Source organism: Clupea harengus, chromosome 22 (assembly GCF_900700415.2).
Source record: "Clupea harengus chromosome 22, Ch_v2.0.2, whole genome shotgun sequence".
Taxonomy (NCBI): Eukaryota; Metazoa; Chordata; class Actinopteri; order Clupeiformes; family Clupeidae; genus Clupea; species Clupea harengus.
Genome location: NC_045173.1, coordinates 11399375 through 11421761, shown reverse-complemented (window position 1 = coordinate 11421761; position 22387 = coordinate 11399375). Strand labels below are relative to the sequence as shown.

The window sequence follows — 22387 nt, the reverse complement described above, 5'->3', positions numbered from 1 at the left end:
GTCAAGTAGGATTTTAGGGGGTCTTCATTGGGATTCTTGTCCTAAAAGACTATAGCTCATTTCTTTTAAGCACACCTGCCTGAACCAAACCCAGCATAATTGATCTTCTCTTCTCAAAACACATCCATTCTAAGCAGCTCAAGGGAGCTCTCCTACAACAGTTATTTTGTAAACTTAAGCTCACAGTTAATCAAAATAGGGAGACAAGTCTTGTAAAATCTTTGCATAAGAGTTACTACAAGGTCATCTGTCTTGTTTCATCTTTGCAAAGCAATTTCTTCAAAACTTTCAAAAAATGCCTCATGTGAAGCTAGGATGTGGTCTGTCGATTCTGCTTGATGGAAGTTTACAATGTCATTGTGTTATTTCCTCAAAGCCAATCTGAAACATATTACGTACTGTTCCTTCATTGATCTGGTATTAATACACATAATTGGAAACCATTCAGCAGCACAACAAACCATCTTTGCCTGTGAAGCTCAAGGCCAGGCACAGCATTGTCTCACTCATGAACCTATCTGCAGCCACCTTTCAAAAACAGAGCCCATAAAGGTGTCGTGGGCTAGAGCTGACATGATTCACTGGGATGGTCGATATGACAGTGACGACGTTGGACACGATAGATAAACACACACTCTCTCGCTGCAGCGGAACATAATCGGTCATCATGACTGTGAGGGTAATACTGGCGGTGTAGATTTCCTGTGATGCTCAAAGAACTCTCCTTCCGAGCTGGCTGCAGATCAACACGGGAGAATGTTGAAACACTTCAGCTATGGGACTGGAGCATGAGGGAAACTACTTCACAAATGCCAGATATTATAGGTAGTGTTTGTCGTATATATCCACACTTTGGTCCACTAAAACTAAATTATTATAAATAACTATACACACAATAACTATGCTGAACAGAACTGCACTTCTCGTAAATAGACCACTTTTACCACTATGGCAAGAGCTGCATCGCGTGTGAAATGCTGTCGGGATAAATGCCTTAGGTGTCAACTGCTTAGAAGGAAGGAATGCTAACCACTGATATCTAAACTTAACAGTGTGTTTGAAATGAAAGATTTAGGGCTTGAAGCACTGGTTAGGTCTGGTATTTAGTAAGGCTTCTCAATTACGGCAGCAGCGTTTAAAATCATCTTTTGATCATTTGTGTACTCTGAGTTCTATGAGTTGAGTTCTATGTAAGTTTTTTTCATACTCAGTTGAAAAGATAAGTACTACACGATGATGTAGGTTAACACTGATTAATGGTGCACTGCCACTTAAAAATGTAATGCGGCAAAATAATCACCAGTTATGCCAGCTACACTTAGTGTAGGCTACAGCTGGCGGAGTGAGTAACGTCACGTTAGCTTTCCACCGTTCATTTCAATGGGGGAAAAAAAAGAGGGATGAAAAATGACGACAGGTGCTCAGGATGGATGTTTCAGAGTTGGGGTGATGTCGATATCTCAAAAGTGCTAGGAGCAGAAGCAGCGGCAAAAAAAAGGGTTGAATAATTACAGAGAAATAAATACGTAAAACTTAAGAAGGGCAAGAAGGGCAGTAGTGCTTTGCAATTTGTTTGTGGTTGAGCCATGACACTAATTATATTACCAATGGGGACCCTATTCCTGCTCACCCGTCATGCCTTCTTGTAGAGTGGTCAGGGGTACCCTCCGCACTCCCTCACCCATCTCCTTGTCCCCGCTCTCGGGGTCAAACACCGGCGTGCTCTCGTAGAAGCCCAGCCCAGCAAAGTCCCCCACCAGCTCCCCTTCACCGTAGTCCTGTGTGGGGGCGTCCTGGGCCAAGGGGGGCAGGGCCGTGCACTCCAGCACCAGTGGTGAGCCGGGCGGTGAGAGCGAGGACAGCGAGGAGCGTGATGACAGTGACGTGACCGACTTGGAGGGCTCAGCCGACTTGGGTGGCACGCAGTGGGCCGGGCCAGGGCCGTCAGAGTGGGGGTTGGTGGAGAAGGGAATGCCGGGGGGAGAAGAAGGGTGCCCCGTACAGGAAGAGGAAGAGGAAGGGGTCTTGGCCACCTCATGCTCATGGATGGTGGTGATGGGGCCCGGGGGCCCGTAGGAGGAGGACGGGAGCTGGTCCTGGAGCAGGAGGTCCAGCTTGAACTGGTAGTCCAGGTCTAGCGGGGCGCTGTCAGGCTGGCTGCTGTAGAACAGGTCCCCAGAGCTGAGGGAGTTGAGCGAGCCGCGGCTGCTGGAGGTGTTGAGGGAGCCGCGGCTGGAGGCCAGGGAGCCCAGGCTGCTGCCCGACGACACTGACAGGGTGCTGGCCGACAGACTGCAAGGGGGGGGGGGGGGGTAGAGACCGAGACAGAGGAGAACATGGTAGACTCGCCGACACAGACACAATGACTCAAATCTGTGTGTGTGTGTGTGTGTGTGTGTGTGTGAAATCTCACCTTTTGAGCTGGGACTGGAGCATGGTCGCCAAGCGTGTAGATTCTGCTAGCCTCTGCACAAGAACCCGCCGCCTCTCCTGAATTTTCAGCCTGAAAAAACGCACACACACACACACACACACACACACACACAAAGACTAAGGTGTTTTCTCACTGATACTTCAAACATGTGAAAGTCTCTTCTCTACTTGCCCTTTGTCTCCTGGACGAACACTGCTCTGTGTGGCTACAGTAGCATTAGCGCAGCTTAAAACAACACTGCCCTTAATTACTGTTGAACCAGTGGAGCAATCATACAGCAACTAATTGCACAGACACAGTGCAATCAGCTGCTTCCAACAAAGAGTGAGTGTGTTTATCTTCCACGCGATAAACAGCGTACACACACACACACACACACGCGATATGTAATTACAATTAGGTATCTAAAAACCACAATGTCGTCAATTACGGTGTCACTAGTGTTGCCCTTGCTGGGGTGTTGCACCATCATTGAACACAACAATTACCACACAATTAACATGCAAATCAGATGTAATTAAAGGCACCTAGTGTGTGTACCCTTTTGTTGCATTCATTAGAAATAAAAACAACAACCTTGTAGGCAGCAAACTGTTCCGGGCTTATCAGAAGGGCTTCACAAAAGGCACCCCACCCCCCCCAGCCCCCACCTTCCTAATCATTATCAAGCTGGCAGACGGTTCTCAGAGGAGACGGGAGAGAGGCCCGGAAAGTGCCTGGAGCCCATGCGCGCACGCACACACACACACACACACACACCAACACACACGACTATTGGTGTGGACTTGTGTTGGCCGTTCCTGGTGACTTCTCATGCTGTGATTATGTGGGTTGAGGGATAACGGATTGGTTCTCAGTCATTCTAAAAAGCTGGAGACCGGGCTGTGCATCTCGACTCCCTAAGCGGCGTCTCTGTTGACAGACTGGTGACTGATTGCCACACGGGGTAGGGAGGGAGACAGAGTTGTTCATGACTGTAAGCCCATATGGCCAATAGACCCTTTAGACAGACACAGACCAAACAGACCATCATGGACTTCACACACCACACTGGCAGTAGAAAGTATTTCTTGCACCCATGCCAGCTTCTGGGTGTGCAGGCTGGGCTCTTGACAGACAGCCCATATGGAGCACTTGGCCTATACACACACACACACACACACACACACACACACACACACACACACACACACACACACACACACACACACACAGGCTTTACCTCTAAACCTGCCAGAGGCCACTGAGACTCGTGAGTAAATGCCTGCACAAAAGGTTCTGAGTTTCAAGTGGGTAAGTGTGTAAGTACAACCATGGGCAATTACTCTACACCCACAACCCCTTACATCAGTCTTTGTGAAGGGTCCCCACGTATAAACAGACTGTGCCCCTCCTCACCTCTGTGCCAGGGCCTGGCTGGGTGTGGTCCTGACGGCCTGCAGGTCCTCCTCTAGGCGCGAGCGCTCCTGCTCCAGCCGATGGAGTTCGGCCACGGAACGCCGCCGCGGCGACACAAACTGCAGCTCCTTCAGCAGCTCCTCCTTCTCGCTGAGCAGGAGCAGGCGCTCGCGCTCCACATCCACCGAGCCCGGCCACGCCTCGCCCTCCAGCTTGGCCAGTTCGATCTTCAGGTTGGACATACTGTGACAGAGAGAGAGAGAGAGAGAGAGCGAGAGAGAGACAGAGAACATACATCAGTATTACTGCAGAGCAGAATTGCAGACAAAACAAACTGCACACACACACAGAACAAAAATAAAGATAAAAGAGAAGATCATAGTCAGCCAAAGGACGAAAGAGAGAGAGAGAGAGAGAGAGAGAGAGAGAAAGAGCGAGCAGAGAAAAGAAGCTGAGAAGGCAGCCATGTCCTCCAGAAGGGTGGGATGAAGCTGTGGCTCTGTGGGCAGAGAGCGGCCTGAGAGCCTCCACGGCCTGGCACAGGGGGAAACACCTGCTGTAGCTGGGCCTGATTCATGCTGCGGGATTAGACTGTCTGCGGGCCCAAACGCTGGGGATTAGTCTGTCTGTCCACCCCCACCCACACACACACACACCCACACACACACACACACACCCACACACACAGTACTGCTAATGTGTTAAAACAAGAGCCTGCCGGGAACACACCCTGCCCAAAGACGGCACCTGGAAATGTAAAGCTAAACATATGCACCCAAACATAGACGTGGAGAACATACAGAACAGAAATCGAATGTATAGTGACAGTAACAGACACACACAGTGACAAACTGCATGCAGGCATCACTCTTTAATGAGGGAACAGTTTGCTGGCGTGTAACTGAGGGATGGTGGGAATGAAGGGAAAGAAGGAAAGGAGGGAGCGAGAGAAACAGAGGAAACAAAATACCTTCTTTTGGCCTCCTCATACTGTAGGCTCAATCTGACCTTTTCAGCCACAGATGACCTGCTCCTCAAACCGGCCTAAGAGAGACAGAGACAGGCAGAGAGAGAGAGAGAGGAAGAGGAAAAGAGATCGAGAGAGAGAGAGAGAGAGGGAGAGAGGAAGAGAGGAGGGGGAGAGAGAGAAAGAATGTGAGGGAGAGACAGACACTTAACACATGTGAGGCATTTGTAGAGCAACGTTCACATCCACCGGTGTGACTGCCCTCACGCGCCGCTGACCTCTCGCCTACTTCATTCTGACTTGGGGTCAGCGCGAAAGCGCAAAAACATCACATGGAGCCGCTTCCAGTGAGCAGATTTAACATCATTAAAGACGCCCAAGATCACTCCCACCCCCACCCCCTCCACCCAAGTCAGCATTCCAGCCTCAAACTCAGAGAGGGAGAGAGATTCAGAGAGGGAGGGATGAAGCAGGAGAGAGAGAGAACCGCACCACTCTCTAAGCTGCTTACTCTCCTACTCTGAACCTGTGAGTTTCTGTGGTGTGTGTGTGTGCGTGTGTGTGTGTGTCCAAGCATGCACAGTAATTCAGATTGTGCTAGGCTATCATATACCCCCCTCCCCATGCCTGAAGAGCCCATTCCATCGGGAAGGCCCCAGAGCAGGGGAGCATTCCACAGGGGGAGGAGAAAACAGCCTGCATTCGAGAGAGCCAGAGGAGGTCTGGGGGCTGAGAAGGAGTCTGGTGCAGATAACACACAGCCTGTTTGCCCATGGCAGCTTGCACTCCTCACCCTGCCATCCACAGCTTTGGAATGTAGACATCATACAAAGCTTGGACAAGAAAAACGTGTGTGTGTGTGTGTGTGTATATATATGTATATGTGGGCTCTGTATTTGGAATAGGAAGGGTCTCATTTTTACTCTTCGCTACCCTCAGAAGGCTCATTAAAAACCTACTTGCATAGCCATGAAAGAATGTGCTACAGAACATGCAATTCAGAGAGGCTACCCCCCTCTCCCCCATGACTAAGTCACAACCAGAGTATTACTGGATGCCAGTAGCCTGACCCATGATTTGACCTGATCCTGACTGACCTCTCCGGAGACGTCTGTTTGAGAGCCAGCGTCCAATGTCTGTCTGGAGAGCGACGGTTGAGATCTTGCTGCGTTCCGCAGGTCAGGTTCCGACCGACCCATATTCTGAGCATAGAACCGCTCCTTCAGCTTGGCCAAACACTGAGGAAGAATCACAGAAACATATATATATATATATATATTTTTTTTAAACCATTCAAAAATGAGAATTAACAAATTCACATACATTTAGAGAGTAAGCTATACAAACAAAGGCTGAAATAAATCACATATAGCCCCACTTTCCTAACTAGGAATTCACATCAGCTCTTAACTGAAAGATAGCCTTAGAGACTCTCACAGTCAGAGATTGGAGATTAAAGACACCTGTCCTCATACACAAAACGCTGTTCCCACAACAAACCAACGACCACTTATAAACCCTGGCTGTCATAACACACAAATACACTATTTAAACATTACCTCCGTCCATTCTAAAACACCTCCTGCAAACACACACCTGCATGAGGTCCTGCTTCTCCTTCTCCCCAGAGCTGATGGCCTTGCGGAGGGACTTGAGCTCGGTCACGATGGCCTTGGCCTCCTTCAGCCGGTAGCCGCTCTGATCTCCGGACATTTTTTGGTCAATCCTGGATGCAAGGAGGAGGGAGAGCCAAATTAACAAGAGATAATAGACTTCTCATTTCACCGCAGCTTAATACGTCACTGCTGATGTCGAAGCTGGCAGCTGCACACAGAGACAGGTGCGCATCTGTGTCAGTCTCTTAATTCAATCAGGTAACTTCATTTGATCGCTTACTAACTCGACCAGACTGTCAAGACGAGGGGTCTGGAGTCTGCCAAACAGCTCCAACTTTTTTTATTTTTTTCATCTGCAACCAATGTCGCGTGTGGTTGTGTTTCATGTGGTGGGGGGCAAGCTGGCATTTGAATGTGCTAGATGAAACAATGCTCTTCACAAGAAGAGCGACAATCAAAGCACAATGGTGAGGAAGGAGAGAGCCTTTTACAATCTTACCATTTAAAAAACCTGACCTGAGAGTGAGAGACAAGAGTGAACATGAAATATCAAACAAATGTTGTTTTGGTTAATGCTTCCGTAGTGACAGCTGTGCCTATAAGGCACTGGTAAATGGCACTCAGAGAAATGAATTAGCAGAACACGGAAAGAGAACCACATTTGGTTTGTGTTCTATTTTGCCTCGTCATCCCTGTTCTTATGTAAGTAAACGGCAAAGATGTGAGCACAGAGCAAGCCACTGAGCTGAGACTGCAACAGGCCTTAAACCGGAGAGCCTCAACGCAGGCAGCACTGATCCCAGGAATGACGCATTATGGATCAATACGCGTGTACGTGTGTGTGTGCGTGTGTGTGCGTGTGTGTGCGTGCGTGTGCGTGTGTGCGTGTACGTGTGTGTGCGTACGTCATTCTGATGAGAACTATTGGGAGAATGTTATGACAGCGCTGTGCTGATGCATCAGAGACAGGGCAATGATCCCCATTCACAACTGGAAACCATCCATGGTTGCAGTAAAGATCAAAGGTCAACACTCAGACACATGAATGACACATCCTATCTTTCATGCCCTCACCTACTCTCACCACCCCTTTTTCTCTAAGATAATTTAAACAGTGCCATAGGATATAAAAGCTATGCATGTCTACATGAGGGGTTATCAAGCCTTGAAGAGATCTTAAATGGTTTCTATGGTAAATAAACAGGTGCTGTGCTATCAGTAATTAAAAGGCACATCTTGGTTGATGTCACTATTATGCATACATCAGCACAATCAAACAGGTGTGTATTGTAAAGTCACTTACTGTTGCAGGGTTTCAAAGCCCTGCTCTTTGTAGAGAAGTTCTTGTCTCATCTGTAACAACTCTCTCTTCAGCTTATTTACCTATAGGGACAATATATAACCACATGGAGAATTCAGCCTTTTTACAGTCTTTCTATTCAAAACAATTCACTGACAAAAGATAGGAATGATTATACTGGCAGAGCCCAAAGGGAGTAGGGGTTCATTTCTCACCCTGACTTTAGTCGTCGAGATCTCTGCCTTTAAGATGTCAGGGTCATATTTTGTGCTTGATGATGATCCTGAGAATACTAATGGAGGGGGAAAGAGGTAAAAGTGGAGAGGAAAAAGATGAAGGGTTTCATTTGTCAAACTTGAGTCACAGTATGAGGGCCAAATATTTTGGATATACTACTAAAGATGACTAAAGATGGTGGTTTCTTCATTTATTTAAAAAGCAGAGTATCCATGAAGGCTAAAATGTTAGGTGCAATGTAAGCTGTAAACATTAATGTGGTTGCATAAAGATGGCATCGAGAATTTGCAAAAACGGATGAAGCACTGCACGGGATCAGGACGGACATGTTCTCAAAAGTGTGAGGAGCAGAAGCTGTGCCAAAGAGTGGAATAGAGAAGAAGAAATAAAAGAATACTTATGAAGAGCAGCACTATGATTGCAACATGCTGATGCGATCACACTGACTATTGCAGGTGCTGGATCTCAACGCCTCGTGTGCTTGTGTGTAAGTGTACATGTATGTGACTGTAGGTGTGGGCCTCCTCACAGCTGGTGCGCGAGCTGGACTTCTCCTTGTAGGCGTCGTTGAGGCGCACGTACTCATCAAGGGCGAGTGCCAGCCGCTGCTCTTTGACCTGGTAGAGCTCCTTCTGGGCGCTGAGCGAGTCCTGGGCCACCGTCAGGTACTCCTTCAGCATGCGCTCCTGCTCCCCACGCCATGCCTTCCGCGGGTCCTCCAGCTGAGTATTCCCTGAGAGAGAGAGAGAGAGATACAGTTTACATTTAGCAGATGCTTTTGTCCAAAGCGGCGTACAAGGGAGAGAAGTCAAGCTACGAGCAATAGAGACCTAGTGTAACAATAAATACTACTTTACATAAGGAATAAAAAGAAATAGAAAAGAAAAGAAGTGCAGGAATGTAACTGCTGTAAGTGCAAGTTAAGTACTAGTCGAAGTGCCAGTTAGGAAGGGAGGTGCTCTCTGAAGAGTTGGGTCTTCAAAAGCTTCTTAAAGGTAGAGAGAGACAGAGACAGAGAGAGAGAGAGAGAGAGACAGAGAGAGAAAATACATCAGTATTACTGCAGAGCAGAGAATGTTAAAAATGAGAATATGGGGACAGGTTGGTATCAAAGGTAGTATCAGTAAGTCCTCATAGGCAAGTTTCGTCACTTGGCAGCCATCTTTGTAAAGCCTCTGGGCAGCTATTTCAGGCATACAAGATCAAGCTCCTATGTAAATGAATGGGGAGAGACTTCCACATTAACGCAACACAAACAGACATTAGAAGTACACAGCTGGAATCAGCGTGTTTTAAACTCATAGACTTCCAGGTCTTTCATGACCATTGGACATGCTTTGTAAACCCACAGTTTAAGCTCCAGGTGCCTTATAAACAGCCCACATACCACTGGTTGTAAAAAAACAACACCCCAAATGGCTAGTGCATACCTTTTAATTAAAGGGCATCTAAAAGGTCAGGGATGAGAGGTGCATATCACACTGTAATGGGTTGAATACTGCTTGCTTTCACCTTCACATTTCACTCTATCCCTCTCTACTTTTGCTAATAATATGCTAATCTATGGACTCTGTTGCTGTGAAGCGAACACCAAGTCCCATTGTTGGTGTATTTACTGAAATATGCAAAGCAGACCAAATAGCACAGATACCTTGAAGGGTTACAAAGGCAAAAGAGCTAGTGTCCTAGTGTGAAAGAGCTAAAGGATGATTTTTTTTTAAGAAAAGGTCAGACAAACAGAGAGAAGGCCCAGAGCAAATTATCAGTGGCTGAGTTGGATAACCAGGCGAAGACAGAGTGTCCTAAGGAACATACGCTCCTCCCTCTCTTTCACCACCACGGGGAGAGGCCTCACCATGGTGTTGGGGAGAACTATGGTCGAAATCTGGACGTTTCAAACTCTTCAGCAACTCGAGGCTAAAGGACACGTGTCCGCCCTACAAGGAGCGCAACATTAGTGGTGCTACCTTGATTGCTACGGAGACCAAGGTGTGAGCAAGGACTACGCAACCTCTCTACCACCGTTAACAACAATGATTTGTTCTCTGTCCCCCCTCTTCAGAAATCAGATCCATCAAACCGCTTTGCTTATGTTGGAGAGTTGCACCCTAGTTACATCCACCGTAGGGGAGACGGGTATCAGCTCCTTAAAGCGAGGTTGACTAATTTTGTATATCAGTCAGTGGATTTGGCCGAGGAAATAAAGGATGAGTTCTATGTTTGTCAAAACAAAGTCCTCCGGGTTGTTCCCAATGCTGATAAGATTGCTCTGTTTGGAGATTTCAATGCAAGAGGGGGCATGACCTACGACGTCTGGAAATATGTCATTGGAAGGAACAGAACAGGAAACATCAATGCCAACAGACTCTGTCTACTCTCATTCTGTGCGGAACAGCAACTACCCATCACACAAACACAATGTTACAATTGCCAGACAAGCACAAGACAACCTGGATGCACCCCCGCTCAAAGAACTGGCACCTCCTGGACCATGACATCGTCTGCCGTCGTGACATTTGTAACCACATAACTCAAATAATGTGTGGAGCAGAATGTTGGACAGACCACAGGCTTGTTGCTCCATCCTTCAAGCTGTCCACAGAACACCTGCAAGAAAAGACTGTGGCATCACAAAGTTTGGATGGCCCACGACATGTCTCACCACGCTCCGACCACGCTCCGTCAGTTCCATAATGGCATGACAGCAAAAGTCCCCATTGGCGGTGAGACATGGAGGCGGTGAAGTCACAGCTGACACAAAGCAAGGCCTTGCAGACAGCGTTTCATCCAATGATCACCAGTCTGAAACGCACCACTGGAGAACACTCACTTCTTTGTGCATCATATCCGATGATGCCTCCGTGACTGAAGAGATCAGAAATCGGATCAAGGGGGAGCTGTGGCGCAAGCCTGAACCATTAATGGGTCTGAATGCCCATGGGGACCTGGGTTCGAATCCGGCTCGCGGTCATTTCCCGATCCCACTCCATATCTCTCTCCAGCTCATGTCCTGTCTCTCTTCACTGTCCTCTCTTCACTGTCACCTCCGTATTTGATCAGCTCTTCGAATGCGTCTTCTCTCAACCATAAACTTCAAACGAAAACCTGCATCTTAACACCCCTCTATGGATGTGAATCTTGGATGGTGTGCAGCAAGCAGATAAGGACCCTGAAAGTGATCCACATCCGTTGCCTCCAGCTGATCCTGGGCATCACATGACAGGATCCCTCGCACTGCGTTTCCGGGGGCATCAAAGCCATGTTTCTTTGCAGTGTCCTCCACTGGATTGGACACATTGTCTGCATGGATAGATCTCGCCTCCCCTGAATCTTGCTCTACGGCGAACTTGCCGAAGGGACTCGACCCTAGGGAGGCCCCAATAAGAGACGGAAAGACCCTCTGAAGAGATCCCTGAAGGCTTGCTCCATACCACCTGGATATCTTGAGACCCTGGCCGAAGACCATGTCCAATGGAAATAAAGGGTGGTGAACTGAGTCTGGCACTTTGAACAGGAGTGCCTGCGTTATAAGAAGAGAACAGCTTGAATCCTCCAGTCCCCGCCGGACATTTTCCATGCCCCCACATCTGCTGTTCAAGGACCTGCCTCATATCCCATTAGCAAGCCCACCTGAGAAAGGAGAAGGGACAGTTGAGGCCAATGAAGAAGAAGCTGAACAGCGTCATCATCAGAGCCGAGGGACAACTTAAGCAGGTAAGAGTGCTCGGTATGAGGCTGGAGCTACACTCAAACGTGTGCGCGCACACACACACGCGCGCGCGCACGACTACATGAGATCAGTAGGTTTCTTCTTCTATAGGGAACTGCATCCCCATATGAGTACACTGGATACTACAGTGGGAAAGGGTTAAAAGTCTTGCTCTCACTTAGAAACATGCATGCACACGCCCGCACACACGCACGCGCACGCACACGCACACACACACACACTTTAAAGTGCTGAAGTGACAGGTATAGCTCAGGCCAAGCCCCAGCCCTGCCTCCCTGAGCATTACAGCTATGTTAGGACTCCGTGGTATGAGGAAGAACCAGACTGCTCCCTGACAACTCCCTCCTCTCCCCCTTTCTCCTCCCCCTTTTCACCTTCTCCCTACTGCACTCTCACATTCCCCACCTCTCCTCAACACTCAAGGGAGTAAATGACTTCAATCATGAACATTTGATCTCCATACTTTTCCCTGAAAAGCACCCTTAACAAACATTTCTCTCCAACTCTATTTTGTTACATCCCCTTGTCTCCTTGCACCCAATTGTGTGTGTCCCTTTCATGCCATATCCCCAAGGCAGGAGGAGTGGTGTGGCCTTTTAGACTCTATAGCTGCCTTCATGAGAGGCCTGCTGCAGATTACATGCATGCCCAAGAGCATAACCACAACAGACCAAATGCCTGGCATGTGTACAAGAAACTGCACAAAACCCACTTTGCTGCAGATTACTGAACCCTAAGAAACACACACACACACAGACACACACACACACACACACACACACACACACACACACACACACACACACACTACACTATAGTGGAGGTACTCAAACATACACACAGCTGCAGGTGCACACACACACATACACACACACTTCCCTGGCGTACACACAAGCACACCTTCTCAGCTGACCTTTGAGTAACCCATCAGATATGAAGCACTTGTTTAAAAACAACAGAGGCTGCAGACTCAATGCAGGAGAGTTTTTAAAATCCATCCTAAACCAACACATTGATCCCTACAACCTCACTCTGATCCCTACTCTGGCTCTGGACAAATGACTGTGTGGGTGTGCCATGCACTCTGTAAAAGGTGTCAGCATGTCACCAACTTTTTATGTGCACTCTGCACCCTAATTCGCTACCTTGTTAAACAGCTCACTTGAGGAGTGTTGGTATTGGTAGCCGGTGTGATTTTCCTGTGTTCTGCACATGCTCCATGGGTCTATATAAAGCAAAGTGTCCTGTGGCACTCCAACCTCCTCATGAACACAAATCTGTTTCGGCTGAGATGCGTTCCCCCGGTGTGGTGTGGTGTGGTGTGGTGTGATGTGATGAGGGGGACATAACCATGCCTCCTCTGGGCTCGGAGTCTCAGCTGCTGGCTGTGTTCTGTATCTGTGCCTAGTTTCCTATCAGCAGTAGGGATGGGTGGAACACATAATTCTGACAGACTGTCAGAAGCCCTCAAAATACAAACTCCACAGACATTTAATGAAATAATGGGTCATTTCTTAATAGCTGTTCCTAGGAAAATAAAAAAAAGTTACTATATTGGATGGACTGAAATTATGGTAATTCGAGAAGCCAGAGTGCTCTTTAGCTGATCAGGTGCAGTGGGCTATATTATAGAATGTGTGGGCCAGTCTGAAATTTCTTTTTTTCCAGAAAATCATTTTTGCACTCGCTCCCTCGCCTACAGACCCATAGCTATGGCACTCTGACACACACATCAAAACTATCGCTGCAGGTAAATGAGAGTGCTCAAAGAGCCCTCAGCAAATACTCAAAAAATCCAATCAAATCCTAGGAAGTGTGCCTGCTGTCTTCAGAGCTTCACTTGCTGCCTGTTTACTTACAAGTCTCACTCAAACAAACAAATAAACAAACAAACAAACAAACAAGCCAGAGATACACACCAAGAAACAGCAGTTCGATGTATGTCATGGACACGGTGATAATTCGTACAATCCAAAAAAATAAAAGCAATCCCACTCTCACTCTGGGGGACCTCAGTGGTATAGCATCAGCCACTGACAGCACGAGGCAGAGTCAACAAACCACCCCGACACGAAGCCCTGTGGGCCAGGCTAGACTCCAGGGGCACACCACTACCTGCTTCATTCTGGGAGATCACCTAAGACTGTTACAAGAGGAGAGCCATTCACACAACCGAGTGCGGTAGAGCTCTGATGTAGAGGAGAGGGACGTAGGGGAGAGTGGGTTTACCACAACAACCTCAGGCCCCAGCTTGGGTTGGGGGTTCCCATGATGCACCGCCACCCCAGGGGACATCCTCTATGCATGCCTGTGACATCAGAAGAGAGAGGACTAGGAAGCCTGGAGCTGGAACAGACCACAAGGCACACAGACCCGAAAGGCATATCCTCTCTGCGCGCACACTCCCTGTCTCTCGCACTCTCACACACAAACACACAAACATATGTCTAAGAATATGTCTGTGCCTGTCACTCTAATGACAAGGATTGTCAACAAACAACCAGCTACTTCAAATGAACCATCATAAATAAATGGATGAAGACCACCTGGAAATGACGATGCACAGAACTGTCAATCAGGAATCTATGCTGCCACCGCAGGAGATTGCGCAGGTGTATTTGCATGCATGTATGCATGCGTTGCTATCTTTTTGTTTGTTTAGGCAAGTAAACAGGCTGGCTTATGACTGCAGCACAGTGAACTACAAGCACAGAAGAAAGTTTTCCAAGGAAACTGGGAGGTGGGTGATAAGATAAACAGGCATATTTTTCTTCTGCAAAATTTCAACACTGACCCAAAGTTTCACCAATTTTCAATTCATCATCCCTCCGGCTCAATACTTTACCTTATAAGGTGATCAATAAAGGTTTAGGCAAGCCGGTAGACACCTGCGTTAACAAATGGAAAAAGTAATGCAAATAGTCTTGACTTTCTCACCAACCATTCATCAGTCCTATGAGAAATCAATAACTTTACTTTATGATGCACCCCTACGAACTCAGCATGCGTATGGATTGGGACGACGTATATGCCGATGGTACCAAAGCCTGGCGCAGACTCTAAATGGAGCACGACATGCGGAGATGAATGGCTGCTGGAAAGAGTCAGGGTGGGAGCAGGTCTGAGCTTTCCAGCAACAACATCCCTCCATTACTTTAAAAACTAACCTCAAATTATGCATACTACACATAACTCATGACTTGGCTTAGGGTATGTCAGACCAATACAAATGTAAACATGCAATTTCATTTGGCGCAATCCAGTCAACTGCTTAAACTTAAAGGAAATGTAACTTTTTTTTATAAAGCCAAAAAGTTTACCAATAGTTGCAGTTACACTCGACTGACTGTAAAGCTGCCAATCCATTAGAAGTCTGGCAATAAAGACAATGTTTATTTTCACGTCTCCATTCAATAGACCTGAAAAGAATCTGGGTCTGATACAATTTTAGAGGCAATAATTAAGAATGCAAAAAAACTGTGATAAATCATGGCCTTGATTTACCCATTTCTGCGGATCAGGTTTAGACCGTGGGTACCCTGTAATCAGCGTGGTTTTCGGCTGTGTCATGCACTTTCTATCCGATGACCCTCCCTTCACCCCGGCCACACTGACTCTCCGAGATCTCCGAGATGAAGGGCTGATACAGAGGGGAGTTTGAGCTGGGGTGCTGACAGCAGGCTTCCCCCTCTGCTGCTGGCGGATGAGGGGAGGCCTGAGCCTATTAGAGGACACCTGTGCTGTGTGGCGGAGCCCCCAGGCCACGCGCCGTACTTACTCTTGATGTGGTCGATGTAGAAGGTGCCCACCTGGGGGTCGTACGACGCCTCCCACCCCCAGGGCAACTCATCACCCACGCAGTCGGAGAATGACAAGGGCTTCGTTTGCCTGAGAGAGAGAGAGAGAGAGAGATGTTCGTTTTAATTAATGCTTTTCTTTCAATGTTGCATAGTTGCACTCACTCCTTTGCCAACACCCCATTGAGGTCGGAGTCTGAAGATGACTTATGACTGATGACCATGCTGAAGAAGCCAAGACAGAGTGAGAAATAAGTATGAGAGATTTAATACAGGAACAGAGGGGGAGAGAGAGAGAAATGAGAGACTCATAAAAACATACTGCAGTTAAAATGTTCCAATAAGAAGTGCCATCTGGAGGATTAAAACCTAATCTACTAATAAGATTCATATTTCAGTCTCACATTCTAAACTTTTTTTGTCTGGCCAGGAAACAAACGCTACCACCAGCAACAACATCAACAACATTCCTCAGCTCCTCCAGAGTGGCTAAAGTCTACAGTTGGAGTTATGCGGTACCAGGCAGGAGTGCAAGTGTGTGAGAGAGAGAGAGAGTGTGAGTGTGAGTGAGAGTGAGTACAAAGCTAGGGAGTGAGGGGTGGGGTGGGAACAACCCATGAAAACAGAGATGAACAAGAGCGCGCCAGAGAAAAGGACTAATTTCGCTGCACAGCTGGCTCTAGGGAATGTTCAATCAAAGTTCATCTAATCAGCACCTCAGAGCTCCATTTCCCAGCTCTCTGGATAACCGTCCTCAAATCACTGCCCTGAGCACACACAACTAACCCCAAACCAGGAGGAAAGGGTTACCTGGAAACTACAACCACCATCTTCAAAGGTTAACGGTTCAAGTTGTGACCGTGTTTAACTGTCATTCTGAGGACGAGCTGTCAGATAGGCTACTCTATGGTCCACAGTCATAAGATCCAAGTACTCCATGATAGGCCAAATCCAAAAGGTCCACAAACCACAGCAGATCTCCACCAGGCCATCAATAACCACAAGGTAACAAGTCCTGCACAGCCATGATGATTCAATTTATTTCTCGCTATCTCTCCCTCACACACACATATGCAGTTTTATTGCCCCCTGACAGCTAATTGCTGGCTAACACAAAGAGATTGTGTGTGTCGAGCTGAGGTTGAGATAAGATACGAATGCCTTTTGATGCCATCCGGCTATCTACGTCACCAATCACTCTGGAGCGGCGTGTGCCAGTTTGTGTGTTTTTCAATGTGTGTGTGTGTGTGTGTGTGTGTGTGTGTGTCTGTATCGAGAAGATAAATGCAACATAGAGGGGGGGGTCCTATATTGAAACCTTGCTGTTCGCTCCTCTCTCCTGCTGAGGTCGATAACATGGGTCAGAACATAAATAATGTTGATATGTAGACCCTCCAAATACAAATACAAACAATGAGGCACCACAAATCTACCTGGGCTACATCTACTCTCTTTGAGGAGCAAAAGAGACTTGCCAAGATGCAATGAGAATGGGAAAGTCCATGACGCTAGTACGCATGCGTACACACACACTACAGTTTATAATGGTATATCCATGAGTGCTGATTATTGTTAAGAATGTGTGTGTGTGTAGGGCTGCATTCTGATTAATAAAGAGATGAAAAGTAAAGCCGGCCTCCACCTCCTCCTCTCTGGACACCTCTGGAATACAGAGCCTCCCACCCATTGTGGTGACTCATTACGGAGAGTAGCCTAGGCTGCTTAATTGAATGAATGTAGGGCAAACTAGGCTGTTGGAGACATCCCAGAGGTGTGTATGGTTGAGTAGTGTCTCCCCTCTGATGCAGTGCCCTGGCAGAGCTTTAGAGGAGACACTGAAGCTTCCATGCCCCCCCCCCCCCCCCCCCACACACACACACCCTCCACACACATGCCCCCCACCCTCCAGTCTCCATGGGCACAGTGCAGCCTTGTTTGAGTCCAGGGCCCCCCTGTAACCTCTCTCTTTCTCTCCCTCCTTCAGTCTCCCTCTCCCCACAATGTCATTCACACCCGCCCAGATGCCAGTGGCTTTCAAAAGCCACGATTTACATCACTCTTTTTATTTCAGCCTCGCTTTCTTCTTCTCCAAGTTCTTTTTTTCATTCTGCCACCACTGCCAAAACAAAAAGCGGAGGGGGGGTATGGGTTGTCTTTTGTGTCAGCGGCGTACTTATACAAATTTGCCCTAATTAAATGGGTTAAGCTCCATTAAACAGTGAAAGTAAAAGAATGCAGAGAGAACTCGGTCTGGAATTTTATCTATGTGGTGATTTTTTTCCCCCTGTCCAAACCCAGCCACCCCACCCCACACACCTACCTTTTTTTTTTTTTTTTTAAATAAACAGCTTTGGCTGGGGCTCAGGGTGTCTCGGTTAAGGACTATAAATTCCCCTTTTCTTGAGTCCCCAGACAGCAGAGCCCAGGAATGCAGAGGGCCTGACATAGCCTGCTATTCTCCCGGCCTCACACTGCTCACTGAGATCTGGGGCATTCAGGGAATATGAGGGAGAGAGAGAGAGAGAGAGAGAGAGAGAGAGAGAGAGAGGAAAGGAAAAAGAGAAGAGAAGAGAAGAGGAGAAAAGTGATAGGATAGTGCAACTGAGTGACAGGAAAGAAAAAGAGATAGAAGGGAGAGGAGAGAAAGAGAAACAGAGAAAGAGAAATGAAAAAGGAGGAGCAAGAAGGGGAAAAAGGAAAAAAAGGCTCCTGCCACTGGTCAGGGTTTCCTCTGCTTCAGTGCACAGGTCGACACTGGTTGCTATGGGGATGTGAGGGGATGGAGTGTGTGGGAGAAACATGAGGAAGTGTTGGCTGCATGCAGAGGGGCAGTCTGAGCCAAAAAGCCCTCTATCCAGGCCCCACTGTACAGTGCACGCATACACTCACACTCACACTTTACACTGTGTGACAGGAGTTCATGCTCTCTGAACACTGAATGCACAGACACTTCACAATAAAGCTATATGATCTGAACATCACAGAGCATTCCTGGAATGCAGCATCACACTAGCAGCAAACACCTGAGTCCTTGTATCCCGTGACACAGCACAGTCTTTCTGATGTCACTGCCTGCACGAGTACTCCACTCTGCATAGTGAATTAGGGCTGAGTCATATGAGACACAGCCCTAATGCATTACACACACACACACACACACACACACACACACACACACACACACACACACACACGACACACGACACACGACACACACGACACACGACACACGACACACGACACACACTCAAGTATTCCTCTCCTCCTGCACAAACCTTGTGACGAGTTGCCATAGTGAGATTACGCACTGCAATCAGGCAGCAATAACAAATCCGAGAGGGGCGTGCGTGCGTGCGTGCGTGCGTGCGTGCGTGCGTGCGTGCGGAGAGCTGGGGCGTGTGCACAAAGCAGGGCTAACCCAAGCCTCTTATCTGCCAAGGCTATCTTTATTACCGTTTTGTTCTGCTCCGTGTACTCCCACACAACACTGCCCAAACCCCCCCCCCCCGGGTCAGCCCCACGATGTGCTACGCTGCACTGCATTCTCTTCCCTCCTCTTTTTATGGGGTGGGGTGGGATGGAGATGCGGGGGAGGGCATGGAACTTCTTTTCAATTTTTTTCCTGGCTGCCAAACAACACAAGTTGAGGTACTTAGGACTGCAAACAAACGTTGGCATTTCTGAACGCGGGCCAAGTGCCGTTTGAATGGCCCCAACTTCTTCTGCGCTCCACTGGCCATGCAATGCAGGTGCCATTCCCTCCCTCTCTACTCCCCTCTCTTTCCCTCCAACACACACATAACCCTAACCCCCCCCCCCCACACACACACACACCCCCCACACACACACACACACACACAAACATAAACGCAGACATACAAACCTACAAACGCTCCCACCCACCCTCCCACATTTTCCCAGACATATTCTACACAATGCCCTTATTTCTGTCCATCTCTCTTTCACTCTCTCTCTCTGTCCCCATTGGGCTGGAGACAGCTGCCTGTCGAGTGAGCCCTATAATCAGTCTTGAAGTCTCCGGCCCTCTTGTGGAGCATGCGGGACGAGCCGGAGGAGGAGCAGGCCTCACTCCAAAGTGCACTATTGACCCTGACAGGTCTGTCAGCCTGTGGCACGGGGCTGGGTGTGATCACATGGTGGCAACCTCACAATCTGGAGAGGGCAGACCCAAGCCCTGGAGCTGCAGGGAGGAGCTGAGACACAAGGATGCTCCTGGACAAGGGGTGAAGGTAAAGGATTATGGATAGGGAGAGAGGCCTGGAAATAACCAGTGCATACAAACCAAAAAAGGCTTGATAACAACAATCAAAATTGCATGCCTCTCTCTGGTCAGATAACAGAGCAGGGCTCTGCGCTTACTTGTTTCCAAGGAGTACTTGTGTGCCCAAGTAAAAAAAGTTTAGGCCTACACTCAACCAACCAAAGTCGGCATATACATAACGTATATAATGCTGCATTCGAGACCACTTTAAACTCGGACGTTTTGAACTCTGACAATAGCACTAGAACTAGTCGGAGCTCCAGCTCCAGGGAGGCACGTCACCACGTCAATCAATTTGTCAATCCGGCTCTGTGGCTACGTCCATTGTTAGCTTAAAGGTGGAACAACAATGACCCCCCCCCCCCCCCCCCCATTCCTTGATCATACCATTTATACAGAACGGCGAGGCGGAATAAAGGCACAACTTTCCCACCTTGAGCAGGCTGTATAAAATGGACTACAGAAACAGAGAGACCAGGCTCCATGGTTCTAGGGATACGAAGGTATCCACTAGAGCTGCAACGATTAGTCGACGTAATCGACAACGTCGATTATGAAAAATGGTCGACGATGATTTTTTTTTTTTTTGGCAGACGCTAGCAGAGCTACCGGTAATTTTCATTCGGCATTGCAATGCACTATAGGAAGTGCGAAATAGTGCATCTTTAACTAATAATAATTGACCATCAATGAGAAAAATGGAACAGAATCTGCAAATAGCCTAGCATACAAATCATGCACCGTTTTCTTTGCCCTCCGTTCTCGTACCTTCATGTGCTGCATATCAGAAATGGCCGACTGAAAAGCGAATTATTCTGAGACGGCTCATGTTACCATGGAAACAATAAACAAAGCTAGCTTTAGTAGCTGCTGCATACGAGATATGGCTAACAGAAAAGTTGTCATTTTTCTCAATGATGGTCAATTATTAGTAGTTAAAGAAGCACTATTCCAGTATTTCAAAGAGAATGAGCTGTGGGACCACAAGAACAGTGAGTGTCTAGCAGCAATTATCATAGACATATATGATATATCTATAACTTAGGTTTAAGCTTACATGTTGGAAAACAGAACGTCTCATGGAGGATGCTTGCTAACGCTATTTCATAAATGTTAAGTGCAATGTAGTAAATCAGTGAATTATCAGAGTAGCCTGTATTTTCGTTTGTTCTGAATAGTTAACCTCCTCCACTTAGCATTCTTCAAACAAAAGATTGTGGAAAAAATATATATTTCATAAGTTGAATTTGAATGTCACTTGCAGCCCAGTTATTCTTGCGTTATTTTGCACTTGCAGAGGCTTGATTGCTAATTTGAGTTACTTTTAAAACTTTATTTGCACTTTCTCTTTACTTTTAAAAGCATATTTGCACTTTAATTTGTATTACTATTTAATTTATGTATTATGATTACATTTGTTACTCAAATACATTTGAAATTCAAATTCCAACATTTTGATTCGTTATTTTAATTTGCTATGGGAAATAATCATTAGATTAGTCGATTAATCGAAAAAATAGTCGATAGATTAATCGATTACCAAAATAATCGTTAGTTGCAGCCCTAGTATCCACATCTGTGTGCCAGGTAGTAGCTAGTTTGTACTCATGAAACCTGTTGTCTTTACAACATATTAAGATACAGCAGAGGATTTTAAGCTGTTGAAAATGTTACTGAATGAGTGGTCATTGTTTGCCCAGATAACCACAGGTCTCTCTGTTTCAGTAGTCCATTTTATACAGCCTGCTCAAGGTGGGAATGTTGTGCCTTTATTCCGCCTTGCCGTTCTGTCCACCTTTAAGCTAACAATGGAGGTAGCCACAGAGCCGGAACGACAAATTCTTATGCATAAGAAGCACTTCAGCTAGTTAAATTGATTCACGTGATCGGAGAGGATTACAAGCCCAGTCGAAACAGACACGCACAGCAGGAAAACAGAACATTCTGAAAACTGAAAAACTTCCAAACGGCTACATAGTCGTACAATTCAGCCTAGGTGCTGAGAGCCTCAGCCATTATCAGTCAGCTGGGGTGACACAGGGGCCGGGGCTCTCTCTCTTGCTGATACAGGAGTGAGCGCATAGCAGAGGAATGAGGAAGCAACACTGAGGAGCTATTAGGAAGCTGCAACCTCAGCTCTTCGCTTACAGGTCATATTCGAGAACCTTTGTGAGGCATCTTAAAGCTCTACCGTCTTCGAAAAGCATGAATCACAATCAGCTGTCCGGACGTTAGGTGATGATAGAGCCAGGAGGAGATGGAAGAAGTGGAGGTATCCACTAGGGGTGTTACGGTACACAAAATTCACGGTTTGGTATGTACCTCGGTTTTGGGGTTATGGTTCAGTAAGTTTTTGGTACAGTAGAGAAAACAAACAAACAAAAACAGTTAAGGCATACTGGCATATTGTCATTAAGAAAAAAGAAATGTGTGTGTGTTCATTTATACAGGGCAGGCACAGCCTGACTAAAATGAACAGTTGAAGGCGCATTGTACTGGGGCTGAATGCTGTGGGAAGAAGGACCTGTCTGTTTTTGTCTCCTTCCGCTTATTGACACATTCGGGTAATGGCGTTGTGAAAAATAAATATTTGAAGTGTATCCACAGATATCAGAGTTCAGTTGAA

The 22387-nt window shown here is 47.1% G+C and overlaps 1 protein-coding gene across 1 annotated transcript in view; it reads right to left on the bottom strand.

The window, feature by feature from the left end:
- LOC105908541 (protein WWC2) overlaps window positions 1-22387 on the bottom strand; it is a 43146-nt gene that overhangs the window by 14091 nt on the left and 6668 nt on the right. The window contains exons 2-11 of the mRNA XM_012837071.3: window positions 15461-15570; window positions 8482-8685; window positions 7931-8007; window positions 7719-7798; window positions 6396-6525; window positions 5897-6037; window positions 4803-4876; window positions 3833-4075; window positions 2414-2503; window positions 1631-2292 (exon numbers count right to left, since the gene is read on the bottom strand). Of these exons, the coding sequence (XP_012692525.1) occupies window positions 1631-2292; window positions 2414-2503; window positions 3833-4075; window positions 4803-4876; window positions 5897-6037; window positions 6396-6525; window positions 7719-7798; window positions 7931-8007; window positions 8482-8685; window positions 15461-15570 (1811 nt within the window). The remainder of the gene's footprint in view (window positions 1-1630; window positions 2293-2413; window positions 2504-3832; window positions 4076-4802; window positions 4877-5896; window positions 6038-6395; window positions 6526-7718; window positions 7799-7930; window positions 8008-8481; window positions 8686-15460; window positions 15571-22387) is intronic.